Source organism: Saccopteryx bilineata, chromosome 2 (assembly GCF_036850765.1).
Source record: "Saccopteryx bilineata isolate mSacBil1 chromosome 2, mSacBil1_pri_phased_curated, whole genome shotgun sequence".
Classification (NCBI taxonomy): domain Eukaryota; kingdom Metazoa; phylum Chordata; class Mammalia; order Chiroptera; family Emballonuridae; genus Saccopteryx; species Saccopteryx bilineata.
Genome location: NC_089491.1, coordinates 372,810,619 through 372,820,248, shown reverse-complemented (window position 1 = coordinate 372,820,248; position 9,630 = coordinate 372,810,619). Strand labels below are relative to the sequence as shown.

General features: G+C 55.9%; 2 protein-coding genes across 4 annotated transcripts; both read right to left on the bottom strand.

Moving 5' to 3' along the window:
• Positions 1 to 565: 565 nt before the first annotated feature.
• HCRT (hypocretin neuropeptide precursor) lies at positions 566 to 1,990 on the bottom strand. Its single transcript, XM_066255413.1, has 2 exons — positions 1,787 to 1,990; positions 566 to 940 (listed from the first exon to the last, which is right to left on the bottom strand). The coding sequence occupies exons 1-2, from the start codon at positions 1,805 to 1,807 to the stop codon at positions 566 to 568; spliced, it is 396 nt and encodes a 131-aa protein (XP_066111510.1). The 5' UTR covers positions 1,808 to 1,990.
• Positions 1,991 to 3,605: 1,615 nt separating this feature from the next.
• Positions 3,606 to 8,969, bottom strand: GHDC (GH3 domain containing). Of its 3 annotated transcripts, XM_066263607.1 has the most exons (10): positions 8,853 to 8,969; positions 8,576 to 8,659; positions 7,098 to 7,402; positions 6,676 to 6,797; positions 6,033 to 6,534; positions 5,446 to 5,638; positions 5,256 to 5,327; positions 5,047 to 5,180; positions 4,600 to 4,685; positions 3,606 to 4,357 (listed from the first exon to the last, which is right to left on the bottom strand). In XM_066263607.1, exons 3-10 carry the CDS (start codon positions 7,387 to 7,389, stop codon positions 4,139 to 4,141), a joined length of 1,620 nt encoding a protein of 539 aa, XP_066119704.1. In that variant the 5' UTR covers positions 7,390 to 7,402; positions 8,576 to 8,659; positions 8,853 to 8,969; the 3' UTR covers positions 3,606 to 4,138. The 3 variants fall into 3 exon arrangements, with proteins under 3 accessions (XP_066119704.1, XP_066119705.1, XP_066119706.1); XM_066263608.1 differs by lacking the exon at positions 7,098 to 7,402; XM_066263609.1 differs by lacking the exon at positions 8,853 to 8,969 and having other exon boundaries at positions 7,098 to 7,419; positions 8,576 to 8,657.
• Positions 8,970 to 9,630: the final 661 nt, after the last annotated feature.

The window sequence follows — 9,630 nt, the reverse complement described above, 5'->3', positions numbered from 1 at the left end:
AACTATCTCCCATCCAGTCCCTTACTCCTCCCCACACCTCTACCCTGCAGCCACTGCAGACGCTGCAGTCACTCTGGATGATTCATGTTGAACCTCATATTCCTTGCCTTTTCCACCGGCTCTACTTCCAACCCTACCCAGCCGCATTCGGCTCCCCTGCGCAGGCTTTCTTGCTCTCCCTCCCCTCTCGTGTCTGTCCTTAAAGGTCCGATACAGCAGAGTATCGAGGAACGTATCCCGCATCTTCCCCTCCAAGCATGCACATCTGTGGTTCTTTCTGCACCCCCGGGCCTTGCACGGTTCCTTGCTCTGGGAGCCCCCCATCTAAGAGTGTTTCGGGTTCAACGACACCCAAAGTAAGGTGCCCCAGAGCCAGGTTTCTAGGCCCTCGGGCTCTTTATAGTTCGCAAGACTCTTACGCCCCCTGGAGGGCAGGACTCTACCACACAGGAACAGAGACCAGACACAGTAACTGAGACTCGTCTTTATTGAACTTTTTTCTGGGGGCTGACACCAAGAGGGCAGAGGGAAGAGAGCAGGACCAGGACATAGACTGAGCAACGGCTCAGACCCCGGGCCGCTCCCCAGGAGCAACAGAAGTGGCGGCCACAGTGGGACAACGACGCCCGGGACAGAGGCGCGGCACTGGGTCTGCGCCTGCGCGGCGGCCCATGGTCAGGATGCCGGCCGCGTGGTTGCCATTGGCCTGTAGGAGGCGCTGCAGCCGGCCTTGCAGCCCTGGGGGGCCGGGCCGTCGCTTGCCTAGCGTGAGGATTCCAGCTGCGTGATTGCCCGCACCATGCAGCAGCTCGTAGAGGCGGCAGGAGCATGTCTTCTGGCGGCAGCAGTCGGGCAGGGGCTGCGCTGCCGCCCCGGGCGACAGCAACGCGGGCGGCAGCAGTAGTAGCAGCAGCAGCAGCGTCACGGCGACCCAGGAGACCTAGGGAGGCGGAGACAGGGCGCTGTGAGTCTTTCCCCAGCATCTGCATCCAGCCTTTACACCGAGACCCTGCCCAGATGGTTGGGCGCCCCCTCCTGGCCTTCGTCCCTCCCTCGCTGTCCCTTCGTTTTCCTGCCTCTTGGCAATGCTGTGTGAAGGGTTGAAGAAGGGTTCATCTGCCTTCTTGACCTTCTCATCCTTCAAGTCCTAGCACAGCATCTTCTGCAGGAAACCTTTTAGGCCCCCTGGGCAGAATGAATCCCTGACTCTTCTGAGTATCCTTAATTCGTTGCACCCCCATTAGAGTGCTTACCACTCCACCTGAAACACATAGGTGTGTCTGAGTCTGTCTGCACCAGAAGTTTATACACTCAGGGTAACAGGTCCTACTTAGTCTTTGCTCCCCTTATCCATAGCGGCCAACCCTTCCAAAACATGGCCTGGCAGGATCCAAGTTGCCTTGTTTGCCTGCTCCTTTGCTGGGGACCCTGAATTGGGCTTTGGCCCAGTTTCCTACACTCGCAGGGGCCACAGCCTCCTCACTTGTGAACGGGATATTAAATAATTCCTACTCTGCAGGGCTGCTGGGAAGATGAAATTAGATGACAGGTGCAAACACAGCACCTGAGAAATAGTAAGTGCTCAATAAACACGAGCTCTTAGGTGAACAGGGCACAACTGAACATTAACAAAGGCAGGTTCTCGGCCAAGGGTCCTCTGCCTGCCTCAGAGCCTACATAGGTGAAGACCAAGAGAGGAGACACCTTCAGCCTTTCTTCCAGTCCCTGAGCAAGCACTCTCACTGCCCCCTGGTATGATGAGTTCCCTCCATCCCTGGGTCTTTACCTTTGTGGAGGAAGGGTTCATGGTTGTCTGGAGCTCAGAATGGAGTAGCAGGGAAAGGTGTCGTTTCCACTGGTCCAAATAGCAAATAGCTAGGAACTTTGAGGCCGTCGATTGTGACCTGCTACCAGGAGCCTGGGGTTTATAGGGCTCTGAGGTGGTGGGGGGAGAGACAGGCAACTTGCGTCCTCTCTGGGGCCAGACAAAGGCAAGTCTAAGATTAGCTTCACACAGAAGGGCCGTTTCCAGGCTGGGCCCAAAGAATGGCCGCCAGGGCACTCAGAGGCTGGAACTGGATCACTGAGCCCCTTTGTCTGTCTGCCTGCTCCTTGGAGATAGGGCGGTCTCCGGGCACTAATGAGGCCACCTAGCACCCAGGAATCTGGGAGCACAAAGGGGGCCTTGGCTGGGGCGCTGGCCTGGGACAATGTGGGGAGGGGCAGCTGCTAATTAGGGTCAGGAGAGGAGGTAGTCATGAAACCCATTCTTCACAGGGTGCGTGTGGGGGGAGGGCACGCGGAGCAGGCCTGTCTCCCCCTGCTCCTTGCCTGTGCCCCTGAGGTCTGTGAGGCCCCAGGGCTTCCCTCCTCCACTGAAAAATGCTTTTGAACTGGGTTCCCCCACCCCCAGCTCTCTTCCCTCTGCCCCTTCCACTAGCCTCCAAAATGGAAAGCCTTGGAAACTGAACCTGGGCAGTGGGAAAAAGCACATACTGTTATCCTTCGACTTCCCCAGCTTCCTTCCTGGAGGTGAGGGATGGGATTCCATCCCCCCATCAGCAGTGAGTGAGCCGCCATGTTGGAGTCTCTCCTATTCAGGACACTGTCTATTGAGCACCTGCTCTATGTCAGGCCCTGCACGGGGCTCTGGAGCAACAGTATACATAGGACATGCCCAGTTTTCAAGGAACTCTGAAGTCCAGGTGGGGGTGTGACCTAGCATATAATGGTAGCTCAGTGGGAGAAAGGGCCCTGAAAAGGCTTTTAATGAAAAGGGGATTTCTACCAGGTAAGGTTGGGGGACAAGGCATTCTGCTGAAAGGACAACTTGAGCAGAGACCCAGAGGCGACAGTGCTTAATTCATGTGGGATAGTAGGGTGTGGTCCTCATGCTCATGGCTTCCCTAAGAGGAGAGAGTTGGCTGGGCAGGCAAGCAAGGCCCGGGATTGGTCAAAGGGTCTTTGTGGCTAAGCTGGTTAGTCTTGATCCTGTGGACACTGGGGAGCCATGGAGGATTTCAGTAGGAAAGAATCATGGGCTGATGTAGGGGCTGGTAGATGGGCACAGGGAGCTGGATGTAGGGCATGGAATCCAGAAATAATTCAGGGGCAGAATTGGAGACTTAGACACAGGTGCTGCATTACTCCAGAGGAGCAAGTGTCACAACGTCATGAAACCTCAGTGTCCCCACTGGTAAGATGGGCTGTTAACCACATGGTCTCTGCAGTCACTTCCGGCTGTGACGCTTTATAATTGGCAGTATAGTCACTTCCCATGGAGGTGATTTGTGGGTGCCAGGCCAGGAAAGAGACCTGGGCTGAGCCAGGGCCAGGGGAGTTTAGAGTACCCCTTCACGGTTAGATTAAGCTTGGGGTGGGGAAGGTAGGAGGAGGGGGCTCTGTGTCTTCTGGGTTGACCTAGGCCATGGCAGAGGTCCGCAAGGACTCCTGAGTGCACACACACGTGGGGCCTACCCCAGTGGAGAGAGGGGGGAGAGCCCTGGTGGTCAGAGCTGAAGGGAAGGGGCAGGCCGTGGCAGCAGCAGAGCAGAAGGGACCACAACAGTTTCCCCAAAAGTAGACCCCGAGTCAAGAATCTGGGTGCAAGAGATTTATTTGAGAGGTGATCCTAGAAAACACATAAGGGAGTGGAGATGGGAGGGATGGGAGGAAAGCCTTAAGAACGGTGTTAATTAGAGCTTTTCCACTGTGGACAGCTGATGCAGAATACGCTTCAGGTGTCGTACTGAAGGATAATAAAGCTTAGGTCGGTATTCACAACTCCTATTCCTTGTCGACGGAGGGCTGCTCCTGGGAACACTTGCAGCCTGCCTGGCACGTTGGGCTGAGAGGCACAGGAGCCATCAGCATGTATGGGAACTCTCTAGAAGTGTCCTCCAGGGTGGGCCAAGGGGACTCCAGGCAGGTCACTGGTGGCATCAGCTACACCCCTGAAGTTACGTCCTCAGAACTGACCAACTAGGTTGGACCTCCCCAAGGCCCAGCAGCTCTGATAAGCAACTAACAGGTGACACAGAATCAAAGACCCTGGCCAAGGGCTTCCCATCCAGAGAGGCCCCAGAGAAATGAGCGAGGCAGCTTCAGGGGGTGGAGAGGGCGGTAGGCAGGCCTTAGCTCAGGACAACACTCTCCTCTGCAGGAGCTGGGCCAGGGGCCTGCGCCTCAGAACCCGGGGCATCTCAGGAGGGAAGGGGGATGAGGGACAGGCAGCGAGGGCTGCCCGGAGTTCTCTGAAGGCCCCTGGCCCCACCAGGTGGACTCTGGCAGGGCCCACGCTGCCCCGGAACCGCAGGGACTTGTAGCAAGGAGAGGCTTCCTGAAGGCAGTGGTCAAGCTGAGAACAGAACGGCCTGCGTGAGGCTGGATGAGGTGCACACGACTGTGCCCACTGTACGTGTGGGTAGGAGTTTCGTGTGTACACACGCGTGTCTGTGGGACTCATCCTTCCCTTCCCAGGGCCTCAGGAAGGTTCTCCTCCCTGCCCCCACCTCCTCAGCACTCTGCTGTACCCACTGCATCTGGGGGCGTGCAGAGTGAAGGGGACATGCAGTCAGATCCTGTGTCTGTCTCATATACCTTGTCTCGATTTTCCTCCGACAGGTTCCTCAGCCCCCTCAGTGCCACGAACACCTCATAGTGAGGAGCAGAGCCCCCAGAGCAATCTGCAGACAAACCCCGTGCACACACACTCCTGTGAATAGGGCAGCTTCCAAAGCCAGTGCCCACTGCCCCACCCCGGTCTTCTCTACTCTGAGGTTCATGGGAAACTGGGGGTTTGTTGGTTTGGAGGGGGGTAAGGGGAGAGGAACCAAGAGCCTAGTCCTAAATATGAAACTGGCCAGGAAAGGAAATGGGGAGAGACTGCTGTAGGAGGGATGGGAGTTAGACATGGGAAGGACTTTTGTTAGGAGCAGCAAAGGAGGCTGGGTCTTACCTCCTTCCTAGAGGTCTCCCAGCAGGATGGGTATGGGCTGTGAGACAGCCAACCAAGTATAAGGGGTGGGAGCCGATGGAGAAGCTTACCCAGAACGCTGCTCTCCACACAGCTGTGTTCCAACAGCTTAGCCCCTGGCCACTGCCCTGCTGCCCGGCCCAGGGCCTCGGAGAACAAGTCCTCGCCAATGTCTTCTCCTCGCACACTCAGGGTCTGGCCCAGCCTGGAGAGAAGAGAGGGGGAGGCAGAGGAACCCAGGGCACAGGGACAGCCCCTCAGCTCCCCAGGAGTCACCTACCTGCTGATGAACCTCACGACTGGGCACTGATTGTAGGCTCCGACCACCCGTACCACATCACCCATGCGGCACCTGACGGGTGGGAGTGGGGGTGAGGTCAGGCCCAAGGACTCATTAGCTCCTGCCTGCCCCTGCCCTTCAACCGGGTCCTGGAAGGCCTGAGGTGGCTGGGGGGTGGGCAGGTGGTCACCTGGTAAGGCTGGCGTGGTCGGTCAGCACCAGCTCGTACTCCTTGCCATTCTGGGCTTCGGCCAACAGAACAGTGGTGGCAGCCTCTTCCCGGCCTTCTTCCTTGGCTGGGAGCAGCTCAATCAAGGGAGCACAAGGGAGCAGAAGGTACAGCCCACCGGGCTGCTCTGGCCACAGGTTCAGGCCCACCACCCCTGCGAGGAGCAAGCGGCCTCTTCATCTGGTGGCGCCATTGCTTTCTGCTAGGCCCTCACCCTGGACCCTGGGGCCTCAATCCTCTGAGCATCTGATCCTACTGCTACCCTTCCATCCCCTCTGTGGCCTCCTCAGGCTCCGCACACTGCCTCTGGGGCCCTAACTGGGAAGAGGCAGTGGTCTGGATATGGCAGGTGCTGGTGCTGTGCGCATTTGTGCAACCCCTATGAGCCTCAGTTTCTCCATCTCTAACATGGAGCTGCTGGTGTCGGGGAGGATGCACAGGGTGTTGGGGAGGATTAAATCAGATGATAATGTAGGCCTCACTATATGGCAGCTAGCTGTGTGCCTTCTGCCCCTGGCCCCAGCTCACCACCCTTGAGTCCTACTGACCTCCAGAGGCAGCATAAGCAGGCGAGAAGAAGGCCAGCCCTTGGCACCACAAGGCCCCCAGGGCAGCCATAGCCTCCGCCTGGCCTCCTGCGTCCAGAGTCACCACCACCTGCAGCTTTGGCCAGAGCCGCAGGGCCAGTCCTCGGGGGCCCTGCTCTAGGGCTTCCCGCAGCTCAGCTGCCCGTCTAGGGAGAGGTGCCCCTGGGCTCCCAGCAGCTATTGCTTCAACCAGCTCTTCTCCATCAGCCTCCAGGCCTGAGAAGATGTCCAGGAGTTCAACTGCTGTCCTGGCTTCCAGTGCCCGCAGCCCTGGGGACCTCAGTGCCTCCAGGAGCAGGGTCGCAGGGTCCTTGGCTCCAGGAGGGCTAGGTTGGCTGAGGGCTTGCCAAGGCCAGGGGAGGGAGTAGGGCCAGGGGGATGTAGGAGTCAAACAGGCTGTGTTTCCTGGGGCCAGCACCTCTGGGTAGGCCTTGTTTAGGGCTGCCAGACCCAGAAAGGTAGCCTGGGGGGAGATGAAAGAGGTGGTTGGCCCCAGCCTGAGTCAGACCCTGAGCCCCCCATTTGGGGATTCGTTGCCCACCCTGATGGAGGGTTGTGGCTACAAGTAGAGGTCTATGGTGGGGCTCCAGCCTTCTTAGTTTACCTGCAGAGAGGCCTCCCCAAGGTGCGGTTTTGAGGAAGGGGGCAGGAATTGCTCCCCACTTTCTTCTCCCTGGGCCTGGCTGGCCTTGGTCAGAGGGAGACGATTCTGGAAGGTGCTCATATCTGTGGCCCCCAAAAACATCATAAATTCCTCATGAAGCCACAGGGTTTCCCAAGAGTTTCAAGCAAGATTGGTGAGACTCTTGAGGAAGGGACACAGAAGAATCTGGGGAGGGGGCTATCAGGGTCCAGGATGGGAAAGTTCACTGTGAACAACCCTCAGCCTGGGAGAGAGAGTCTCTGGGTCTGGCCTCTCTGGGACGGCAGCAGAGAGGGGAAGGGAAGTCTTCAGGTTCTGGAATCTGACTGTCCTGTGGGGTTTCTTTCTCTTTGGACCACCTCCCTTGACGCTGGAAAACACACCTGTGCTCCCCCTGAGGGGAGGGCAGGGATCCTGGGCCCGCTTCAGACACCACCGCAGGGTCTGCCGCTGGCAGCGGCCCACCTGCAGCGTGCTCTGCTCCAGTCTCCACTGCTGCCAGGCGGCCGCCCAGCACAGGGTCCCCCATGCCACACGGTACCGGAGGCTAGCAAGCCAGGACAGCCTGGGACGTCGGGACCGCTGCTGCTGCTGCTGCTGGAATATGCGCAGTGGTGGCGGCAGCAGCAGCGGCAGCAGCAGGAGCAGCAGCAGCAGCAGGAGCAGCAGCAGCATCTCCAGGCAGCTCCTGGGAGGAGGAAGGGACTGGAGCAGTGATGGGATTCAAATAATTGAACTGCTTCTCTGCCCTCATGACCGTTGTAAGTATAAAGAAAGATACACCAAAAGATAGTTCACTATTTCATGCATTTAAAACAAATAAGAACAATAAAAGAGGTACACAAAACTAGACTATAAGAGTTTTAAAATATTAATGAAAAAATATTAAATAACATCTGACAAAAAAAATAATAAAACTGTTACTTAAGATATTTCCAGCCCTGGCCGGCTGAGTCAGTGGAAGAGCATCAGCCTGGTGTGTGGAAGTCCTGGGGTCAATTCCCGGCCAGGGCACACAGGAGAAGCGACCATCTGCTTCTCTACCCTTACCCCTCTCCGTCCTCTCCGTCTCTCTTCCCCTCCCACAGCCAAGGCTCCATTGGAGCATAGTGGGACTGGGCATGGAGGACGGCTCCATGGCCTCTGCCTCAGGGACTAGAATGGCTCCAGTTGCAATGGAGCGACAGCCCAGATGGGCCGAGCATCGCCCCCTAGTGGACATGCCGGATGGATCCCGGTCGGGTGCATGCGGGAGTCTGTCTCTCTGCCTCCCCACTTCTCACTTCAGAAATACACACACACACACAAAGATATTTCCAATGACAGCTTGTCACTCCTTGGTTGTTTGGAACCTTTTCTCTTTACGTTATGCATTTACTGAAGTACCAAACGTGAGGAAATTAAAATGTATGTAGTATTTCATTAATGGTATGAGTTTTGTGAAATGAATAAATAAATAAGAATAGTTTTGTCAATTTTTTTATATCTATGGATGGAATGAACATTACTACAGATGCTTAGAATACGCTGTTGCGCATATGAATGTTAAAAAAGAGTAAGGAATGTAAATTTATGATTTCCACATTGGAGAGAACCCTGATTACAAATGCCATTTTAACAATCGGTTTGCCAAACTCAACAAAAAATTAGGTGTCTGTTCTGCCGAACCAGTGTGAACAGGCCGAATCCCACCACTGGACCAGAGTGCTGGCATTGGGACCTCAGGGAACAACTGGTTTCTTACCCCCCCCCCCCATTCTATGGGAAAACTAAGTTCAAAGGAAGTTTGGGAAGAAGACAAGGATCCCTGTCAGGCAGGTGAGGCAGAGGAGAGAGCATCAGGCTGTAGAGTCACACTGACCTGAGTTTGGATCCTGGCTCTGCCACGTGCTATCTGTATAGTCCCAGGTAATTCGGGTGGCTGCCCTGAGCTCCGTCCCCCTATCTGTTGAATGGGAATATAATACTCCCTCAGAAGGTGCCGAAAGGGCTTGGCACCGTGCCTGGCACACAGCGGCTGCTTAATGGATGACAGGTCTTGACCACTCCCAAGGGGCTCTGCTTTGTCCCAGGATCCGCCCTGTTCCAGCTTTGTGTCCCTCCCGAGCCCTAGGCAGTGGTTCATGTCCCACACGCACCTGTCACAGCCCACCTGTACCTACTCCCAGCACCCAGAGCCCCCTCAGCACTCTGGTCTCAGTATACAGCCGGCCAGCAAGATGAAGTCATTGCTTTAAAGGGTTGGGCCTCACAACAGGGAAATCCGGCCACTGGGCCTGAGGGAGGAGCTGGGATGGGGGGGGTGCTCTTAAAGGAGCAGGTTGCCTGATGGGGACAAGCTGGGTGCTGGCCCAAGCTGGCAGACTTGGGAAGCTAGGGCTAGAATAGCGTGGTCCTCAAACTTGTGCAAGTGGAGGAAGAGAAAGCTGACTGTGGACAAGAGTGCCAGGAAGCAGTTTCAACTGGGGTGGGGCGCACCCCATCCTGCAGCAGATTCAAGCTTGAGAACTGTTCAAAACCAACATTTTTCTCCCGACCCAGAAATTCTCTCCGCAAAGGTAGTGGGAAAGAAAACACTTTTACTATTGAATAAACATTAAGCCAGGATGTGATGTGCATCCCAGGCAAGACATTGTCAAATACAGAAAAGAGTCTCACTCCTGTTTATAGCCAAGGAGATAGGACCCATGACACGTGTTCTCAAGATAAATAACAACTAGTCCTCAAGTCAGAGAACTCCATGGCACCATTTGTCGCATGTAGTTCACCCTAAGTTGACCTGGTAATTGGGGTCACCGTCTGTGTTAGCTTACTGGTTTTGTCCCAGGGAAAATCAAACTTCTTTGTGACACAAGGTAGTAGTTTTGCAACTTGGAGCAAGGCACCCACTGAAGTTAGGCTCTTACTCTACTGTTG